General features: G+C 39.4%; 1 protein-coding gene across 1 annotated transcript in view; it reads left to right on the forward strand.

The window, feature by feature from the left end:
• Positions 1 to 20,996, forward strand: part of KCND3 (potassium voltage-gated channel subfamily D member 3) — a gene marked incomplete at both ends in the record, with an annotated part of 316,955 nt that extends 295,959 nt beyond the window's left edge. Inside the window, 4 exons of the mRNA XM_081322387.1 lie at positions 7,399 to 7,491; positions 13,147 to 13,203; positions 17,900 to 18,147; positions 20,795 to 20,996. Of these exons, the coding sequence (XP_081178513.1) occupies positions 7,399 to 7,491; positions 13,147 to 13,203; positions 17,900 to 18,147; positions 20,795 to 20,996 (600 nt within the window). The remainder of the gene's footprint in view (positions 1 to 7,398; positions 7,492 to 13,146; positions 13,204 to 17,899; positions 18,148 to 20,794) is intronic.
• Positions 20,997 to 21,626: the final 630 nt, after the last annotated feature.

Genomic DNA, 21,626 nt, shown 5'->3' on the forward strand with positions numbered 1-21,626 from the left:
TCCAATAGGCAACCTAGTTGTTCACCTTTGCACTTTCTGTACCCATCCCAACTGCTTCCTTTACAACTATTTCACTCTTTGGGATGTCTGTGTGTTTGTGTGTGCACTGCTTTACTTTGAGAATGAAGCTAAAGGGTAAGGGTTCAATGGGCTAGCCCCGTGGTGGCGAACCTATGGCATGCGTGTCACAGGTGGCACGCAGAGCCCTTTCTGTGGGCACACGCCCCATTGCCCCAGTTCAGCTGGGTTTTATAAAACTCTTTCACTTTAGGCCTCCGCTGCTGTGTGCAAAAAAAGGTTCAATCAATCAATCAATTTTAACTTCTCGTGGGGAAAAAAAGATCTCACAAAGTTGGAATTGATTGATTGAACTTTTTAGTCCCACCCAGTCTGCCGTTACCACCGCAGCCACACCCACATCCAATGGGCCATGCCCACCCAGCACCCGATGGTGCATAAGTGGGTTTTGGGTTACAGTTTGGGCACTTGGTCTCTAAAAGGTTTGCCATCACTGGGCTAGCCTAACCAAAAAAGTCTAAGGAGCTCAGGTAGTTCTAGTTGTTGCATTATTTGGATAAAACTTCTGTTAAAGAGCCATTGTCTGGTCTTTTATGTCATATTGTAGCCAACTAGAAGCTTACAAACAGGATACAATAAGAATAACTTTATTCTCTTTCTGCTCTGCTATAGTTGCTTTTTAAGATGTGCTCCATGTGACAAAATCATAATACATGATGTAGCAGCATAACTTCTGAAGAAAACAAATCTGTATCCACAATTGTCATATCACCATGTCCCCACTCATCCTCTAAACCTTGCTCTGTTAGAATTTTGAAACATAAAATCTGGAGTCAATAGCAGCAATCTGTAGTGATGCCACATAACAGTAATGATAATATTCATTATCATACAGTAAATGTATTTTAATGATTCTCTAAGATATGTCCTTGTCAAACATCAATCTAAGTTAAAGGAGCTGTTTTGAGCATATAATTACTGATTTAACATATTTAATGGTTTTTGAAAGTCCCAACTACTGAACACAAATAAAATTGATAGCAATGATTAAAGAAGACATGCTGTGAAATTGAGGTGAAGTTCAAGGTCAGGAAATTTAAATTAAATACACACAGATACTTAGCTATGTCATTTCTAAAGCATAGCAACAAAAGAGGGGGACATCAAAAATAATCTTTTCAGTGTCACAAATATATCTGGTTCTAGGCAAATCATGCCCTTGAATCACAAAATTAGTGGTGTGCACTGCCCATTCACAAAATCTGGGTTTCTATTGTACATCAAAGAGTTTCAGCCATGGAGGTTAATTTAATGAGTATCCTTTAAATAGGTGATGTCCTCATTAGATCAGCATTCCAAAAAATAGGTCACTCACAGTAGGTACACTTTTACAATTTATTGCACTTAATTGAGTTGATGAAAATGTCTAGCAAATTTCATTTGCAATTTCTAATTATGTCAAAATAAATATAAGAAAAGGAAGCAATGCAATGTTATTGTTTTGCCAAGTTACAAATTGTTTTCAGAAAATTCTTAAAATAAGGTAGATTTATTCCAGAATTTGATTCCTTGATGCTTTGGGATTGCTTCACAATATACTCTTCAAGGACTCTTTCAAGGAGGCACAAAAAGAAAACAAAATGGCCAGCAGAGTCACTAACATAATCTAAATCAGGGGTCCCCAACCCTCAGTCCGTGGACCAATACCGGGCCGGGGCATGCCAGCAACCAGGCTACACAAACAAGCAAAGCCCCATCCACGGAAGAACACAAAACCACATCCCCTCTGGGCCACCGCTCATTATGTAACCAGTCCCTAGTGCCCAAAAGATCTCTGATCTAAGTAATCCAGACTGCAGTTGTTTTTAGAACAGGCCTATAGTTCAGATGATGTAACATATTTATTTATTTATTTTATTTATTTAATTAAATTTTTATACCGCCCTTCTCCCGAAGGACTCAGGGCGGTGAACAGGGCATATCTTAAAACTACAAAAGTACAAAAGTTAAAAAAGAATTAAATTATTGCCCACAATAAAAACAATAATATATATATATAAATATTAAAACCCTAAGTGATTCCCCATCAGGCCAGGCCAGCTTGTTCAAATAAATGGGTCTTTAACCCGCGCCGGAAGGAGCGGAGATCCGGTGCCATCCGGAGCTCAACCGGCAGCTGGTTCCACAAAGCCGGAGCGCCCACAGAGAAGGCCCTCCCCCTGGGGGCCACCAGCCGACATTCTCTGACTGGAGGCACCCTGAGGAGGCCCTCTCTGTGGGAACGCACGGGGCGGAGGGGAGTTGACGCCGGCAGCAGGTGGTCCCCGAGGTATTCCGGACCCATGCCATGTAAGGACTTAAACACCATCACTAAGACCTTGAACCTCACCCGGAAGACAACTGGTAACCAATGCAGCTCGCGGAGCAAAGGTGTAACATGGGAGTACCGGGAAACTCCCAAGACAACTCTCGCGGCCGCATTCTGTACCAGTTGGAGCCTCCGAGTGGTCTTCAAGGGAAGCCCCATGTAGAGAGCATTGCAATAGTCAAGACGAGAGGTCACGAGCGCATGAGTGACCGTACACAGGGCATCCCGGTCTAGGTAGGGCTGCAACTGCCGCACCAGGCGAACCTGTGCGAAAGCCCCCCTGGTCACGGCTACTACATGATCTTCTAAGGTAAGCCGTGCATCCAGGAGGACTCCCAAGTTGCGAGCCCTATCTACAGGGGGTAAAGACTCACCCCCCATAGAAAGTGAAGGAACGTTTTGAATGTCCCGGGATGCCGGAATGTACAGCCACTCAGTCTTGTCAGGGTTGAGTTGAAGTCTGTTCCTCCCCATCCAGACCCGAACCGCCTCCAGGCAACGGGACATCACAGCGAGGGCATCACTGGGGTGGTTTGGGGTCGAAATGAAAAGTTGGGTATCATCAGCATATTGATGATACCCAACTCCAAAACCACGAATGATCTCACCCAGCGGTTTCATGTAGATGTTGAACAGGAGAGGCGAGAGAACCGAACCCTGAGGAACTCCACAAACGAGAGACCTAGGGGCCGATCTCTGCCCCCCTGCCAACACCGACTGCGAACGTCCCAGGAGATAGGAGGAGAACCACCGAAGAACTGTGCCTCCCACTCCCAATCCCCTGAGACGCCGCAGCAGGATACCATGGTCGATGGTATCGAAAGCCGCTGAGAAGTCTAATAGGACCAGGACAGAGGAATATCCCCTATCCCGGGCCCTCCAGAGATCATTCACCAGAGCGACCAATGCCGTCTCCGTGCTGTACCCGGGCCTGAAACCCGATTGGTACGGGTCCAGATAATCCGCTTCATCCAGGACCAGAGGGAGCTGATGCGCCACCACACTCTCAACAACCTTCGCAAGAAAGCGAAGGTTGGAGACTGGACGAAAGTTGTTCAAGACAGCTGGGTCCAAGGCAGGCTTCTTGAGGAGAGGTCTCACCACCGCCTCCTTCAAGACGGTGGGGAAATTACCCTCACTCAAAGAAGCAGATATCACCGCCTGGAACCAGCCTCGTGTCCTCTCCCTGGCTGCATAAACCAGCCAGGAAGGGCACGGATCCAATAAACATGTGGTGGAGCTCAACCTCCCCATAATCCTGTCCACTTCATCAGGGGTCACAGAATCAAACTCCTCCCAGATAACATTGACAAGACCGCCCGTGTCCTGATCGTCAGACTCTGCCCAGCTGGAGTCCAAACCGGTCCGAATCCGAGCGATTTTATCCGACAGATGTTGACCAAACTCCTCGGCACGACCCTGCAAGGGATCCTCCCTCACCTCCTGATTAAGGAGGGAGCGAGTCACCCTAAACAGGGCGGCCGGGCGATTATCTGCGGACGCGATGAGGGCAGAGAAGTAATTGCACCTCGCTGCCCTCATCGCTGCGAGATAAGACCTAATATAGGTTCTTAACCGCAACCGGTCGGATTCGGATCGGCTGGACCTCCAGCAGCTCTCTAGGCCCCGTTTCCGACGCTTCATCTCCCGGAGCTCCGCGGAGAACCATGGAGCTCGATGGGATCTGCACCGGGTCAGGGGCCGCAGGGGTACAACTCGGTCCAGTGCCTCAGTGGCTGCCCTTTCCCAGGCTTCCACTAAGGCATCTGCCGAGCTGTGAGCGACGGAGGCAGGTGGGGATCCCAGCGCTGCCTGGAACCCGAGAGGGTCCATTAAGCGTCTGGGGTGGTACCATCTAGTTGGTTCTGCATCCCCACGGTGGGGGGTGGCAATACGGAAGACCAGCCGCAGGAGGTGATGATCGGTCCATGACAGGGGCATAATAAATGGAGAGCCCCCACCAAGATCATCCAACCACCGTCCAGATAAAAAAACCAAGTCAAGGGTGTGGCCTCCCTCATGAGTTGGTTCAGAAATTACCTGCGTCAGGTCCATGGCCGTCATGGAAGCCATGAACTCCCGGGCTAACTCAGATGACCCTCCCAGGGATGGTAGATTGAAGTCACCCAAAACTAGAAGTTTGGGGAACTCAATCACCAAACCGGAGAGGACATCGAGTAGCACGGGCAGGGCTGCCGCTGTGTGACTAGGCGAAACGTACACCAGCAGCAAGCCCAACTGCGCCCCCGAACCAAACCTCAAAAAGAGGTTTGTTTTGTTTTGCATGCAAAAATTCCAGATTCAAATCCAGGTACATCAACTCTAATTGAGGTATCAATCAGTATAAGAAGCTTCTCATATCTCCAGGCTTCACTCTAGTTTTAAGTAATAGTGTACTAGTGAAGTAACTGAGAAAGGACTTAGATAAAGCTATAAAGCTATAGAGTTGTGAATATAGCCTTGCTTGGAACAAAATTCCATTTCCTTTGAGATGACATGTGTTTCTTGAATCACAGTAATAAGGCTGAATTATCATCAAGCAATCTGTAATGGGAGGTGCTTAATTATTGTCTTTAATTTAACAAGACAGCATCCATCTGTGCATGCAAAAGTACATATGGTAGGTATGGGACAAAAAACATAAGCTGCAACCCTATCAAGTACTTGTGCAAGGTAATAGCTGTAAAAAATTTAGACTTGTTGCTTTACAATATTATGCTGGGCATAATACTGTAAACACAAAACTGTACTGTTTGCTTAATGGTGGATCAAATTAATGATGGCCTTGGAAATGCCTGTAAAGGATTTCCATTTGTCGCAAAACATTGCACATGCACACATGGTCACGTGATGTGATCTGTATACTTGGCAACCTGATCACACCTAGCCCTCTGCGGATCACACCAAGCCCCCGCCCCCCACATTCATGTGATTGCCATTCACAATCTTCTTTGCCAGCTCTCCTAAAAAGTCCATGGAGAAGTCAACAGGGAAGGTTGCAAGCTGCTGCACTCTTTTCATCTCTGGGGGCTGACTGAAAGAGCTCCCTGCCAAGCAAGCAGATCCAAAGCTGAAATTCTTTTTCAAGGAGCTGCCTGCTGTAGAATTTCAGATGCATACCAGCTTGCATGGAGCTGAAATCCTTTGTGCCTGCTTGCATAGAGCTGAAATCCTATCAGCTCTCCCAGGTGAACCAGACAGGATACATATCTATATGAGCAAAATCTACTTTATCATAAGGCTACATTAACAGACTCATGCAAGTCTGAAAGTACAAAACTTCCTGCCGCTCCTTTTAACCACTTGATCCATTAAGGCAGGCCCTTTCTCATTTTCTTTCCCCTACCATTAAGCCACTGGGGGGGGGGGTTGTTGGGGAGACCCAGTACAGGCTGCACATGAATTTCTTTTTGCTGAAGAGCTGAAACTCCTGCTTGGATTTTGACAAGGAGGATTTTCAGGCCCTGCGCAGAAAGACAGTCACACGTAGCCTGCACCTGGCCTTCCAGGGTCTCCCCTACCCAAGGGACCCCACACCCTTTATCTAGGACTCTGGCAAGATTGCTTAGTGACTACAACTAGGAATGCCAAGTTTGCTATCATTGAGCAAAAACATCACATGATGTCTTGCTTAACAACCGCTTTGCCTAATGACAGATATTCCAGTTCAAATTGTGGTCATAAGTCAAGGATTGGCTGTAATTGAATGCCAGTGCCAAGATTTCATTTTGAATGCTGGGAAAATATAGCTTGCTTTCCAGGGACAAGTAGGAGGAAGATGGGAGGGAAGAGATTCATTTTGATTCCCTGCAGTTATGAAGTAGTAGACATTCATTTCTAAAATGATTGCTTGGAAAGGTAGTCTGTTTCCCTTCAGAAAGTGCTGAATATGAATCAATTGCATAGAGGTGTGATTTTTTTTTCTGAGTAACTATTAGATCTGCATAGATGCTGATTATTGTTAAAGTGTTCATTTGATAGCACCTCTTCATCCCTGAGGACTGAAATTTAAGTACTTCCAGATAAATGAAGCTTCTTGTCATGTGTGCAGGATTTAGAGAGCCATCACATCTTCAGTCACCAGTTTATGAGTAGCTCAGATGTTTCATGCTGAAAATGAAACTGTGGTGCAGCTGTGGCAAAAAGGGGGCGGTTTCGTTTCCATCTTCTCTTGTCTGTGCTGTAAATAACAGCATTTCTTTGGAGTTTTTTTAAATGTATTTGTTACATTGATGTGTACTAACCTCTTTCCAATGTCTGTTCTTTCCTACCAAGAACATACAACGTGAATTAAATTGTACTTCGTATTTCAGCTGCAGATGTTATTATTGCAGAGCTACGTTAGCAGAGCTAACGTAGAATTATAAAAGTAGTTGCTTTGGTGGCACAATTTAGGAATGCAAGCCAGACTCCTTTGTGACTTTGGATCTTTTTAGTGCAGCTTTCTAGAGAGATAGAATTTTTTTTAAAAAAACTTCTAAATTATAGATTTAGTCAACTGTTAGATTGTCTGATATGTTTCTGTTCATTTTATTATCCAGGAGTAAAATCTTATTGGCTGTTTTGTAGCAAAAACAGTCTGAACAATGACTGCAGGCCTTTACCATAGAATAAGATTCTCCTAATCGGTTGTTCTTCTGGTCTGGATTACAACTCACATAACCTTCCAATATTTGTCCAGCTGGAGATCAGGGAAGGCAGAAACTAAGCTTTATTGTGTAGCTTTACCTGCCAATCTAGCTTTCTTTCTGTCTCTGTCTTCACCTTTAGTTTATGGGGGCGGGGGGGGGGGTTCAGTCCTCTTCATTTCTTCTTTAAAATTTAACTACATATATTGAAATAACTCTATGCAATAGAACTTGGCCTTCTTATTAGGCAAGGGTACTGAAGCTCAAGAGCACTTATTTGTCTTTTTCTTGCTCATCTTTTCCACATTGCACGTTCATATGCTGCACAACATTGCTGTTTTCTCTGTATCAATGGTCTCATGGATGCCTTTTCTGTCTGCTTAGGGGTCTATGGAAGATGAGCACAATATCAGCAAAGCCACATCCATCATTGAAAGTCAGCATCACCACCTGCTGCATTGCCTGGAAAAAACAACTGTAAGTACGAACAGGGAGTGCTTTTGAGTCTGTTTTCACTCAAGCCCATACAGTTAAAAAACCAAAAACAGAAAAGGGAGGCATGTATTAAATTTATCATGCCAGAATTGAGTCAATATTGAGCCTTGATAAGCCTAATGTTTATTGGAGTTCCATATTCTCCTCCCTCCCTGTTGTTGTTATTACATTATGATTTATTGCAAATATGCAAAATTGTTATTAAATATACTTGTTAACTACAACTAAGAAAAAAAGAATCAGAAAAGGAAATATGTGCATAAGGACTGAAATAGAAGTATGAAACCCAAACTGGCTACTCATTGGCTACTCAATAGTCATACTACAGTATTTAGAATAAGGGTGAATAATGGATGGCCCTCTACATGTTGTATTGCATGTTTCCTCATTTTTTACCATTGATTATGCTGGGTAGGGCTGCTAAGATTTGGAAGTACTGTAAAGAACATCTGGAAGACCATCTCTATGGATCCATGATTGGTGTACATATGAAAGCAATCTGATCTATACCAAAACACATTACTCTCTTGCTTACTTGGACTTTGATCATTTGGCCAAATGAGTCAGTATACAGTATGTGTGTACATGGAATATGCCCCTAAGTGCATATTGAAGCCCCCTAGTTGCTCTATGCAATTGCCTCCTAACGATTACTGTTACATTAGTATCCATATCTTTATTGTCTTAATAAACATTTTATTTTATGTATTGTTTTACCTTCTTCAAATTATAATATTTTCAGTCTTATCCTGCCTGCATTGCTTTTTATACAAAGCAATAGATCTTCCTAAATATATGAATTATACATGAGGAAAGTCCTACTGAGGGCCACTTGTGGAAACAAAATGGAAAGCCTTGGAGAAATTGTTGTCATTCTTGCAGAAACAAATAGAAAACTTTCACATCGAGAGCACAGAACAAGAGAATTCTGAAGAATAATGTATTACATAACCATGTTCTACTATATGCAGTAAATGTTGCAGACATGTCTTGAATATTGTCTCCACAATGAGAGCTAACAGAAAAATTCAGAAGACATGTGTTCACTTGAGTTAGGTAAATATGTACAGCTAGCAAGTATACTTATCTATTGTATTCTTCTTCTAAACAATTTGAAAGTAACAAAAGAAAGTGTGTGTCCCTAAAATTGCTACAGCTATATCTATATCTATTTTTAATTTAATGCACCATGTAATTATTTTATAATTTACAAAAGATACGTCCATAGTAAGGGGAATTCATAAGCCTGTTCTTAAATTTATGTTACAAAAGTATTATTGCATTTTCAATCCTAATTTGTGTTAAAATAGCAGGTAATAAAATCTGCATCCTGATTCTAATTGAACCATAACAAAGGACTCCCTCTGGCAAAGATAAAAATGTAATTATTTTTCTTTGAACACAGAGGTATGGACATGGTTCATCCTGTCCCTAAAATATTCCAAACAAAACCTACAAATTATTTTTAAGGTTATTAGTATATCTCAATCCATGGTGATGATGATGGTAATGATGATGATGATGATGATGATGTGTTGTCTTGCAGGATTTAGAAAAGTATTTGAGAAAATAGATTGTTCATTACATGAATTGCTTATAAATTTCTTTCCTTAAAATATTATAATAGCTTATTAATTTGGGGTTTTCCAAAATATATGAAATGCATATTTATGTTTTAACTTACATTATTTATAACATAATTAAAGGGGGAGCCACAATAACACCTGAGTTCAAAGTTTTTCTTAGCCATAAATTTGACTAGGTGATTTTAGTTAACTCAGAGGTCTTCAAACTTGGCCCTTTTATGACTTGTGGACTTCAACTCCCAGAATTCCTCAGCCAGCATGCCTGGCTGAGGAACTGTGGAAGTTGAAGTCCACAAGTCATAAAAGGGCCATGTTTGAAGAGCCCTGAGTTAAATCATACTGCTTTTGTGAACATTAAATGGTATATCTTCATACATGCTATCCAAAAGGCTATGGTTGAAAAATGGAATACACACATACACACATAATGTAATCCCATTCCAGGATTACACAATAAACAGGGGAAGAGTAAGAAGAAGGTGCTCTCCCCAAATAAACTTTATACTTTGTTTGGATGGATTGTGGGATGCAATATCATTCCCGCTCCCTTCAATGTATTATGTGTTCTTCGGAAACAAGCTATATTGCCAGAATAATCTATTCAATGAATAACAATGGTTCAAATAATTAGTTGTTGAATTATTTCCAACATAATTAAATGAGGAATAGGCAAATATATTTCTAAAGCTTTGGAGACTGGCTGTTTAAAGAAATAATTAATGACCAAAGAATATACAGTCTGAATGAATAAGAATAAATTATTCACCATTAAGCTGAAATCTGTATCTACCAGAAATAGTAATGAAAATACCTGCAGTGCTACATCAGCATGGGGTTGGAATCAGGTGATGCTCACTGCAATCTCAATCAGTAATAAATAGCTGTTAAGTTATTGGAAAGGATATGTTGCTCTTGACCTAACCATATATCATTTTGAACAGAGAGGTTGTGATTCAAGGACTGAGATGTAGGATGTTCAGTGTGTTTTTCAGTGCTTTCATCAGAATAGTTCATTCAGCATTTGTGCTGAACATGCATGCCTTTCCATCATACTGAACTGATTTTTTTAAAAAAAATCACACTAACACATTGTCTCATTGTAGACTATGAATTCTAGAGCCACCAAAAAGTTATATTGCAGTGGCCCACAATTGCTAGTGGAATGAAGAGTGACTTATACATAAGCATTGCTAACAGGTTTCAAGGGGCAATTCACCTTTCCTTAAATCAGAAAGAATGGTTTTGGTATTGTCTATTTTGTTGAAGTTTTCTGTTAAAATGTCTGAGATGTGATGAATAATCTCTAAATTCAACTAATTAAGTAAAACAATGTTGGGAAGGATTTGCTATCAATTTAAAAAATAAGCAAATAAATAATGTACTTAAATCTTCAACCTTTTTCTATATGAATATGCAGCTTGTATTCTCTTAGTGGAAAAGCAATATGGACCAAAATCACAATTCCAATTGTTCCATCCAGTAATCACACTAGACCTTTTATTTTATAATTGATCTTTTCCCAGCTTTCCCATCTCTGAATGCCTTTTCCACACACATTCCCACTGCTAATCTACAGCAGTGTTTCTTAACCTTGTCAATTTTAAAATGTGTGGACTTCAAACACCGGAATTCCCCAGGCAGCACATAAAACCACGCACTCTCTGGTCCATGGAAAAACCTTTCTCCATGGAACCAGTCCCTGGTGCCCCAAAGGTTGGGGACCTTTGCTGTAGAGTGAACAGAGTCAGAACAAAGTATCATAATGGTGATGCTCTTTCTCTTATCAAAGCCATAGTTAGTTTCAGCTAAGACACAGTAGTGAATAGGACAGGGTAAACTATTCAAAAGGAGGACTTTATAAAACACCCTCTCTTGAAACCTGAAAGCAACCTTGTTCTCCAGGAAACTTCTAAGACTTGCTCCATTTGCCTGCATTATATGTACATGCATAGAGCCATTTCCCTTTATGGAAGTGTTTCCTATGCATCTACACACACACAGTAGCTGAGAGGAGAGAGGGATGTATTGGTTAAGTTATTGCTCTGCTATGTACCCCCATTCAAAGACTTTATGCAGTCTTAATTCTTTGTTCTGCTCTCCAAAAAGAGGATTGCAGACTTACCACTTTATTCAGAAAGATTATTTATTATTTATTTTAGATTTATTCTGGAAGAGTTTGTAACATTGGAATAGCTTCTAAGGAAGGGGAAAGCCTTGCTTCAGGACTAAAAAGACTTTACAGTAGGACACAAAATAGTTTTGCAGTTGGAAATAGAATATCATGTAATAGAGGAAGAAGCAGAATCCCTAATGTATTAATTATCTTTCCCCGGGGATAAATTTTCACACTTGACCCAGTTGCACAGTTTTCTATTTACAGCTGCTAAAGAATTGTTATAATGTTTTCTTCTCTGTGAGAAGATGCCCAACTCTTTAAGAGCAGCTGGGGCTCTACTTGCCTTGGGCAGAATTACTGGGAATTACTCAGGAAAAAAATTAGGGAATTACTGGTATCTATAACTTTCAGTTAAATGTCCAAAGCTGCATGTACACCTTAAGATCACAAAGGTGGCAAGAATGGGCATTTTAAGGCAGAATACAGGAGAGTTTAAGGAGCTTTCTTTAATCTTGGTTCTGGGTGTTTGAATTACTATTACTAAGATTTATCACGATTAGAGCCATTTATTCTTGTTGCTGATGTTGCTTCTCAAAGAAAATGGTTTAAGATTCTTCTGGAACATGCTTAGTTCCTGGAGAAGTTGAGAAGAACTGGAAATCAGAAAGAGAACTGGAGTTGATCATCCCTGCAGGTGCCCTGGAGAAAAAGCTTAATACTTTCAGAGCAACAGAGGAGACCCAGGGAGAGAATCATGGTGGATGGGCAATGATCCTGGTAATGCTGACTTAGAAAGAGGACTGACACAACAAAGAAAGGTCCAGTTTGTGAAAGAAACAATTAACTAAGCAAGTCAAAGAATAGCAATAAAATTCTTAAATTATCAGTTTCCATTATCCCTTTATTTTCTGTATAGCCTGAACCAGCACGCAGCCAAAGGAGTGAAAACGTGTGGTGGGGGGAGGAAGGGGAAAGTAACTTGTTAAAGAAAGTTTGGAAAAAAATCACAATCCAACTTAAAGCCTTTCTACTCCAAATACAAGAGAGAATAAAATTGGTTAGAAAAGTAACCAAAACTTTTTCTTGTTACAGGAGAAAAAAGTCAAGGGAGGAGAAAGTTAATTTGAACCTTTAATTTTACCATATAAATGTTTAGAAATTTTATGTATTCAGCTGCACTTTAGAAACACATTTAATAAAAGCACTATGTAATAATTCATAACTAATACTCAGATAAGGAACAAAAGTTACACCGTAATAGTAAATAAAGGTAGGTTTTGTCAAAAGTTTGTTTGTGCTTATTGCCTGGGAATATAACACTACAGTATCTGGAAGAATAATTTCCACACAATTTTCCTCATCCCAATCTTCTCCTTGCCTAATGTTTTGCAATTATAAATGGGAACGCATGGGTTGATTATAATCAGTGCTTTTTTTGTAAAAGAAAAAGGTGCCGGAACTCACACATGTCATACAACCCGCCTTGCCTACCCTACAAGGTTCCATCCAAAAAAAGGTGCCAGAACTCCGTTCTGAGCGTTCTATGGGAAAAAAAGCCCTGATTATAATTAAATCATAACATTACTTGCACTGAAATTTTCCTTGAATAAGGCAGAGCAAGTGCACTGCGCAATCTAGGACTGGAAGCAACCTCAGTTTTTATCAGTCAGCTCTCTGGTTCATGTTGCTTAGGCATTTCCATTTGAGAGAACCTCCATTAGTGGGTTATACAGTAATTTACTTTTTTTTCCTGGCTACTTGGGAGATTTCTGTTACCAGTGAGATGACAGTTCAATCTAAAATAAGCTGGAGGAAAGGCCTCATTGCCCATTCCAACTTTGTGAGATGCTAGGCAGAATGCTGGGATTGGATTTTGGAATGCTAGAATGGACAATCAATGGTGTTTTTATCTTTTGTTGACATGTTGTCCTGTAGGGATTGTCCTATCTTGTGGATGATCCCCTGTTATCTGTACGAACTTCCACCTTCAAGGTATTTCTTTCTTAATTCAATCTGTTTACTGCCATCTCTGTGCTATGTCTCAAGTGTTGCTTCCTTCCTTGTGATAATCCTGTTTTTTTAGTAGATGATGCATGTTGGAGCTTTTTATTATCTGGTGGCTTTGAGCACTGTTAAGGCTATTAAACGAGGGACAGCAATTGCTTTATCTATTTTTAAAAGCTCAAGTATGCTTTCAAATATGCTGTTTAATTATTTGATGTGGATGTGCAGCTTTGAATATGCTAAGATGTTTGTTTTTTTTCCCTTTTAACTCTTATCATAAGTAAAGATCCCATTCATTTTTCACCTATTTGCTGAATATTTATATTATGCATACCTGATCTGCCTATCATTATTTTTTTAGATTGAAAACTATAACAATTCTAGTCCAAGATTTCTACTTTCATGTTCTGGATTTATATAAAACATAGTTGAGAATTGTTGTGATCTGTTGTAAAACTTATGGTAAGTCAGTAGAGCTCAGTGTATGAGGACATTTCATTTTAGGATGAAGTCATAGGCAAGAAATTTACAGCATGTAAAAGGCAGCTACAACAGTTTCTTTGATTGTTGGGAGCTGCCCAGAGTCATTGAAGGTTGGGCAGCCTAAACGTTTTATTATAATGATCAGCCAGAAATTTAAATTGGATTTTAGCATTTTTGTCCAACTATTAAGTCCTTTATGATGATGATAACGACGACAATGATGGAAATGAGGATCGTCTTCAGAATGCTAGATTAAAGCTTTTCCACTCATTGCATCCCAGCAGAAAATATTTTTCTCTGCATAGTTACACTATTCAACTAAAATGACTTTGTTAACCATTATAAGTGATTGCTCCATTGCAAAATATTATCTTTCTCCTAAGATATATTATCTAAGATAAAATATTACCTTATTTCCACTCATTTGCCATGTTAATCACAACTATGCATTGTTTAGCACCTGTCTCTGATTCATAGTTCTGAAGCAGGGTTACCACGCTGCTATTACATCCAAATACTTACATTACAGTAACTGGTGATGGAATTATATAATCCCTTGCTAGAACATATTGTGTTGCAGCAACTCAAGTGCGAAGTAACTGCATAAAAAAAGAAGCAGCCATAGATTCCTTATGTCTAACTTGTGTTTCTTTACATACATCTCATGTAAAGGCAAAATAGAGAGGTGTATCCCAACTAAAAAATGCATGTATCCTGTACATTTCTATAGTTTATCCATCCCTCCATACAGAAGATACAAGTAGTCCTCAACTTATAACCATCACTTAGTTACAACAAGCCCCGAAAAAGCTATTTATGACCTGGATTCAAAATTTTCCCCCCTCATTGTCATATGACCACATTTTGAATTCTCCCACACACACACACACACACACACCAAAAAGGAAAGAGCAAAGGAAAAATGTATTTTTGAAAACATCTATATATACAAATATATTGCTCTACTCTTAGGATGAAAAAAAGTTTCAAATTTCCCATAGAAAGGTTTCTAACCCTTTAAGACAGGGGTGTCAAACTCGTAACTTCATGTAACGTGTCACCACGTATCTCAACTTTTCCCCTCATGCCAAAACTGGGTGCAGTTTTGGCATGACACATCCAGTCTGCGGGCCGGCAGTTTGACACCCCTGCTTTAAGAGGTGATATCATATGATGTGTTCAGAGGGGACAGACTTGGAGAGGGGGTCAAGCAAGCTACAAATTGCAGCAGTTGCACTAGCTGATCCCTGAATTCCGTTCTTTCCTTCATTTATAACTTTAGGGGAGAGGATTGAGGTATTCATTAGTCTTCTAGACAGACAGACCGCCAAGTATCTAATTACTATAACTACTATAAAGGCATTAGCACTGCGTCAACTACATGACATGCCCCCATTATCCTAATATATCATTATCTTGATATCTTTCAAGCTACCTGCCCTATCATGATAGCTATATTATAAATTGAGAGGTCACCAGAAAATGAGAGCACCCATAAGAAACTGACAACATTTTAGATTAGCCCTCAACGTTGAAGACATCTAAATTATTTTAAATGAAAACTGACAGCTGGTTTATTACTTTGGCATTCTTCTAAACAAATAATGTCAAAAACAAACAATTATTTATGTGTTCTGTGCTACTAGCAACCACTTGTTAATATGTAAAATTTCATTCCAAAGTTTTATTCAGATTTATCCAATGGTCTGTTTCTGAATGTTCAAATAGGCAGCAATTATATATAGCTAAAACACTACCCTCATTTTAATAGGTCACCCACGAAAGTTAAATGCTTTTCATTTCCATCCTAGTGAACAAGAATTCCCTTGAAGAATACCTTCTGAAGTTAACTCTCAAAACATGAATTGAAATTATTTCCATGAGTATTTATAGGAGAACATGTTCTTGGGTATGCCCCTATTTATAGACTACTTAGATTTTTCTCAGAGACTTGACATGCATAATGCTGTTCCATTCAAAAGATGGTCAAAAGCACAGATTGATAATCAGCTGTTTTTATTATAATATACAATTAGTATTTTTTAAATTACCCCAACCTATCAGTATCTAGCTATTAAAAGTCAGCTTAAATAATGAACTTTTTTGCTTCAAATAATGACAATCTTTTATAGTGTAGTTATATCTTACAAGTATTATGGACTGTATATGTGAGAACTATTTTCCATGGAAAGACAACTTGCTGCAGTCATAAAAAAAATAGTGTAGGCCTACAGAAGACATATAAGGGTACACAATTGAATTGGCCCAATGAAGTTTAAGTTCAAATATTGAATAAGATTATTTGATTGCTATCAACAAATCAAAGTTACTTCTCAAGTCAAAATCAAAAACTTAAATCAAACATCACATTGAACTGAATGTTTTAATTGATAAAAACTGTCAAACTGAATTAAATCATCTTAGCTTTCTGAACTGATATTAGCATTCAAGCTGGTCAACCCAGTAATCCTAATTGAATAAACCATGTGAATTACGTCTATCAAAAAATAACCCACACTAACTTAATGTTCCATTACCAAAGTAACAGTTCAACCTCCCACAGTTGCAGTTGTGTAAGAGCATTATTTAGAGAAGTACAAACACACTGCAGCAACCCAGGATACCAGAAAAAAGAAACTGTTCAATTTCCCATACAACTTTATCAAAAAGTGCATGACCACTCAACCTACTGCAACACAACAACCAGCCCATTATGAAAAGAGTAACATTATCATACATCAAAAACATCTCAGAAACAGCCAGCAGACTTATAACCACATGGCATCACTATAGCACACAAACCAATCAGAGCCCTCCAAAACATCTTAAGTCAACCAAGAGCCCGTAGCCAAGAAGAAAAAACAGGAGTCAATGCACACTATAAGGACTATTATAAATACTATATAAGACAGACAGGCAGAAGAGCTATGAATACCAATTAGCACTCAGAAAACAGGATGAAAACTCCTTAATTGTACAACATATGGACAGATTCAACATAATTTCAACTAGTAAACTGTGAGCATCCTGGACCAAGCTATATCCAAAAACACTACAGAATTTCTGGAAGCTTCGCATTTAGACAAATCAGCCATTAATAAACACAGAGAGATAAAACCAAATTTACACACTGTTCAAAAAAGATAGTACAGCGCTAAGAAGGAAACAAAAAGACAAGAACTAGTCCCCTCCAGCAACCGACATCCAGGTAAAATCAGACAAAAATCAAGCAAAAACAATACTCTAATCAAGAAACTACCATGGGGGAAAAAATCACCCTGATCAGTACTGGCAGGATAAGGAACTGTATATATACGAGCCGTGGTGGTGCAGTGGTTAAAATGCAGTACTGCAGGCTACTTCTGCTGACTGCTGGCTGCCTGTAGTTTGGCAGTTCGATTGTCACTGGCTCAGTTGACTCAGCTTTCCATCCTTCTGAGGTCGGTAAAATGATGACCCAGATTGTTGGGGACAATATGCTGACTCTGTAAACTGCTTAGAGAGGGCTGTAAAACACTGTGAAGCGATATATAAGTCTAAGTGCTATTGCTATACAGTAAACAGGGATCAAATCTCACACTCACTAGCACCTGGTCAGGTAATGAAAGGTCTGCAACCAAACTTAGCAACCAAACTTAGCAACCAAACTTAGCAACCAAACTTAGAAAAGCACCAAGGGCACCACAGTTCAACTATATCAATTATATTGAAGTTGATTTATGAAAGTTCAGAAAAATGGCATCAGCATATATAGCATCCATATGTTTGAATCTTGGGTTTTCTTTAAAAAATACTCTAATATATGGAAACAAATATACAATATCAGGTAAGAATACTTAAATTTATTTATTTATTTATTTATTTCCTAAATATTAGGAAATATTTATTTACTGAATCACACCAATCAGTTATGTGAATACTTCCACATTCAGCTGTCAGGATATTTCCTCCTGATATTCAACAACAAAGCAAATGTTCAGACTGTGGAATTGGATATAACTGAAATATATTACCCTAAGCAAATTATTTTTCAACATGACAGCCAGTTGCTTTTTAAAGAAAGGAAAGGCTGTCCTGATGGAGAATACATAAAAGTGTTTGAAAGTCTAACTCTTGAGCTATAGTCAGTTTTTGATTTTGGAAAAAAAGGACTCTACAGTATTAGGAAATTACTGATATTTGTTTATGCTCTCTCTGACAGAACCATGAGTTCATTGATGAGCAGATGTTTGAGCAAAACTGCTTGGAGAGCTCAATGCAGAACTACCCATCAACCCGAAGCCCTTCCCTTTCAAGTAACCAGGGCTTGACTACCTCCTGCTGTTCTCGACGTAGTAAAAAGACAACGCACCTCCCCAATTCCAACGTGCCAGCAACCCGACTACGGAGCATGCAGGAGCTCAGCACTATACATATTCAGTGCAGTGAACAACCCTCGCTCACAACAAGGTACAGTGGAGAAGAGGGTGGGTACATTGATGTACGTAAGAGGACTAGCACATAGGCATCCAGCCCAAACAGGGAGAAATGGTTTTAGGTACTATGCCGAATTTGCATTCAAGATAATATTCCAGGAGAGTCAAGATTTAGAGCTGAACCGATATTTTGAAAGTATTTGGAGAGTTCTAAAATTTACATCTTCATTTTCTAATTGCACATTTAGATGGATGTGGGAACTCTGAAATATATTTTGTTATACTGTCATGGCTATTAATGCTAGGATTAAGAAACCAAAATAAGATCTTAAATAACCACCTTGAGATATTTTGGAATTACAACTCACAATATCTAAGCCACATCCTTTTTTTTAAATAAGAATTCTCAGAAATGCCAGCCTAATATTACTGGAGTGTAATGAATTGGGGAAAGCTCATCCAGTAAACTTTTAAATAACTAACATAAGACACTCAACCCTTCTTCAGAATGTATTGATACATTGTATGGGCATTTATGAATTAGAGGGCCAGTTACTATGTATAGCAAGAAACCAAAAATTGTTATAAAATGTGTACAGTAGCTCAAAATAAAGGCAGATAGAAGCATAGCTTTCAAAATTATTCCTCTTTCACCACTGTTCCTCCATAAGTAGTATTTGGAAATCTACCACTGTGCTCCTAAAGGAGAAATATTGCTGAATGTTATAGACCAGGGGGCATCAAGCTGGCAGTCCGCACCTACCCCAGCTCCGCAAAGGCAAAAAGCATCACAATACATCACAATACATCACGTGATGCGATCGACACCCGTGTTATAGACAGATAGCTTTTAATGAACTGTATCTGAGTACAGAACCCTTACATTTTCTTTACTCTTTGAATCCCCACATTTCAATAAACCACAGGAGAAAAGATCAGGAGGAAAATCTTTCCAGAGAGCTTTTCAGGCTTAGGATAGGCAAAGAAGCCTCCAGAGTCATGAGAAGATGGCAAACAATACTACATACGTGACCTGTTCCACTTTGCAACAGTAAAATTCAATACAGGACTATGAAGGCATTCTGAACTTGAGATAGAAAAACAGAAGCCTGCTTCATAAGGGAGGGAGACTCTCAGGAAAATAGAAGACAAATTTCAGTAAAGTATTAGTTTTACTGTCAACTCTTTCCACCAACTTTTTGTCATACACCCCATATTTCAAACATATCCAAAGTTCATAGCAACTCAAAATCAAATAACTTTATTGTGGTCATTAATCAGCAGAAAGAAGAAGAAGAAAACAGAAAAGTTTCCAAACAGTTTCCAAATATCACTCAAAATAAATAAACAGGAATGGTACATAGAAAAATATACTAAAAAGCTTCGTTCTTATTACGTAGTTGACGAACTAGTTATACTAGTTTTAACTTTAATATGTATTGATTTTATGGGCATGATGTTTAATGACTTTTTAATTTTTCTATTCGATTTTTATTGTGTATTGCCCTGTTCACCGCCCTGAGTCCTTCGGGAGAAGGGCGGTATAGAAATCAAATTATTAAATTATTAAATTAAATTAAATTAATATATAGGATTACAGAGCCCTTGACAAATCTGAAAATACAGCACAGTAGCAGACATAAATAAAAAAGGGTGAGAAACTATGGCCCTTTGTGAACTTCAATTTCCAGAATTCCTAAGCCAGCCATGCTAGCTCAGAAATTCTGGGAGTTGAAGTCCACAAGTCATGAAAAGGCCATAGTTCCCACCTCTGCCTACATAAACAAGTTCAATTGCTCTTAAGTATTCTTAGTCTAATTTTGTATGTCACCTTACAGAACCTGGCAATCTTATATGTTATTTCAGGGTTAATTTCAGAAAATAAGAACTGGTGATCATTGTATCCTGTTTTACTAATCAGGAATGGGCAATTAGGGCATTTCAGGATGCTGTGTAAAACTGGCAGTACAAAAGAACATGTTTCTACTTATCCTGAATAACAAGGCCATACTTGTAAATGGTATGGTATCTTTTTGTATCTTCCAACTAAGAGTGCATTACATTAGGCTACAGCAGGGGTCAGCAACCTGAAACAGTGAAAGAGCCACTCGGAACCAGTTCCCTCACAAAAGGAAAAACTGGGAGCCATAAAAAATGTGTGCACATGCACATACATGCGTGCATGTGCAGAACAGGGTTTGACTGAAGAGTGGAGCCAAAGCGAGATAGGCACCTACCCTGCATATTTGAATTGATTGGTTGAACTTTTTAGTCCCACTTTTTTTTTTTTTTTGGACTGCACATGGCAGAGGACTGGGAGCCGCAGGAGACGGCTGAAAGAGCCGCATGCGGCTCTGGAGCCGCGGGTTGCAGACCTGTGGGCTACAGTAAAGACCCTTCTCTGGTTGGGAATATTAAGCTTTGGGAGAAACATGGCTAGTGCAAGGATGTATCTCTGACTGTCCATCATGGAAACTGAGTAATATTACCCACATCCATTTGTTGGTCGATGTCATACAGATGTTGTTAGAGTGTGGTTCTTACCTGCTCATAGCTCAGGGATAATAGATACATGGGGAGAATCCTAAAAGTCGGAGTTCAAACATATCCAAAGTTCACAGAGTTCTGTTCTTACCTTCTGTTCCCTTAAAACTAAAAGAAAATGTCATTTTATCTTATAGTCGCTCCAGCCTAAATATGAAATCAGATGATGGTCTGAGACCGAACTGCAAAGCTGCTCAAATAACCACAGCAATCATCAGCATCCCAACACCACCGGCACTGGCACCCGAAGGTGAGAACAGGCCATCCTCCTCAAGCTCCAGTCATTCAATGAACACAATCATGGCTAGCAGCAACATTGTCAAGGTTTCAGCTTTGTAAGACTGACTTAGTCAAACATGATGGCATTAGATTGGAAGGCCAGTCTTTCTCCCTTTCTCCCCTCCAATTTCCATGTTCCTTCTTTGCTGCAAATTGTGCCTAGATGAATGGCTGGATGGACAATGGACCAACCTGACCAACATCTAAGAACCGAGGATGAGAGCCGAAGGAGGCAGCTTCCTTCAAACTCACATTCATGCTGCAGAGCAAGCTCAGAAGAATCAGGAAGCTATGTTTGTATGTATGGGTGTATGCATGTGTGTGTGGGTGTAAGATCTCTCTTTGACAAGTTGAAGCCTTGTTCTAAGACATGAGGCGTAGAATAGTTTTGGGATAGTGATATAGAAGTCCTGTCATAATTACAAGAAGGTCAGTAAAGAAGTAGAATTATAACACTGTGTATCTCAGCACCTTTTTAAAGGTTTTTAATGGATAATATTTATTCATGAAGAAATGACTGAAAAAGGTGACCAAAATGGATTTTGTGATTATTTTTTCTGTCTTCATACAGCAGGATCTTTTATTTACCAAAATGACTTCTTTATTTTCTTTTATACCCAAACATTTAAAAAAAAACAAATCACCATGTCACAGGAATTTAATTTTCATTCTTTTGTGCACGTGCGCATG

This window comes from Vipera berus, assembly GCF_964194415.1.
Source record: "Vipera berus genome assembly, chromosome: 3".
Lineage (NCBI taxonomy): Eukaryota > Metazoa > Chordata > Lepidosauria > Squamata > Viperidae > Vipera > Vipera berus.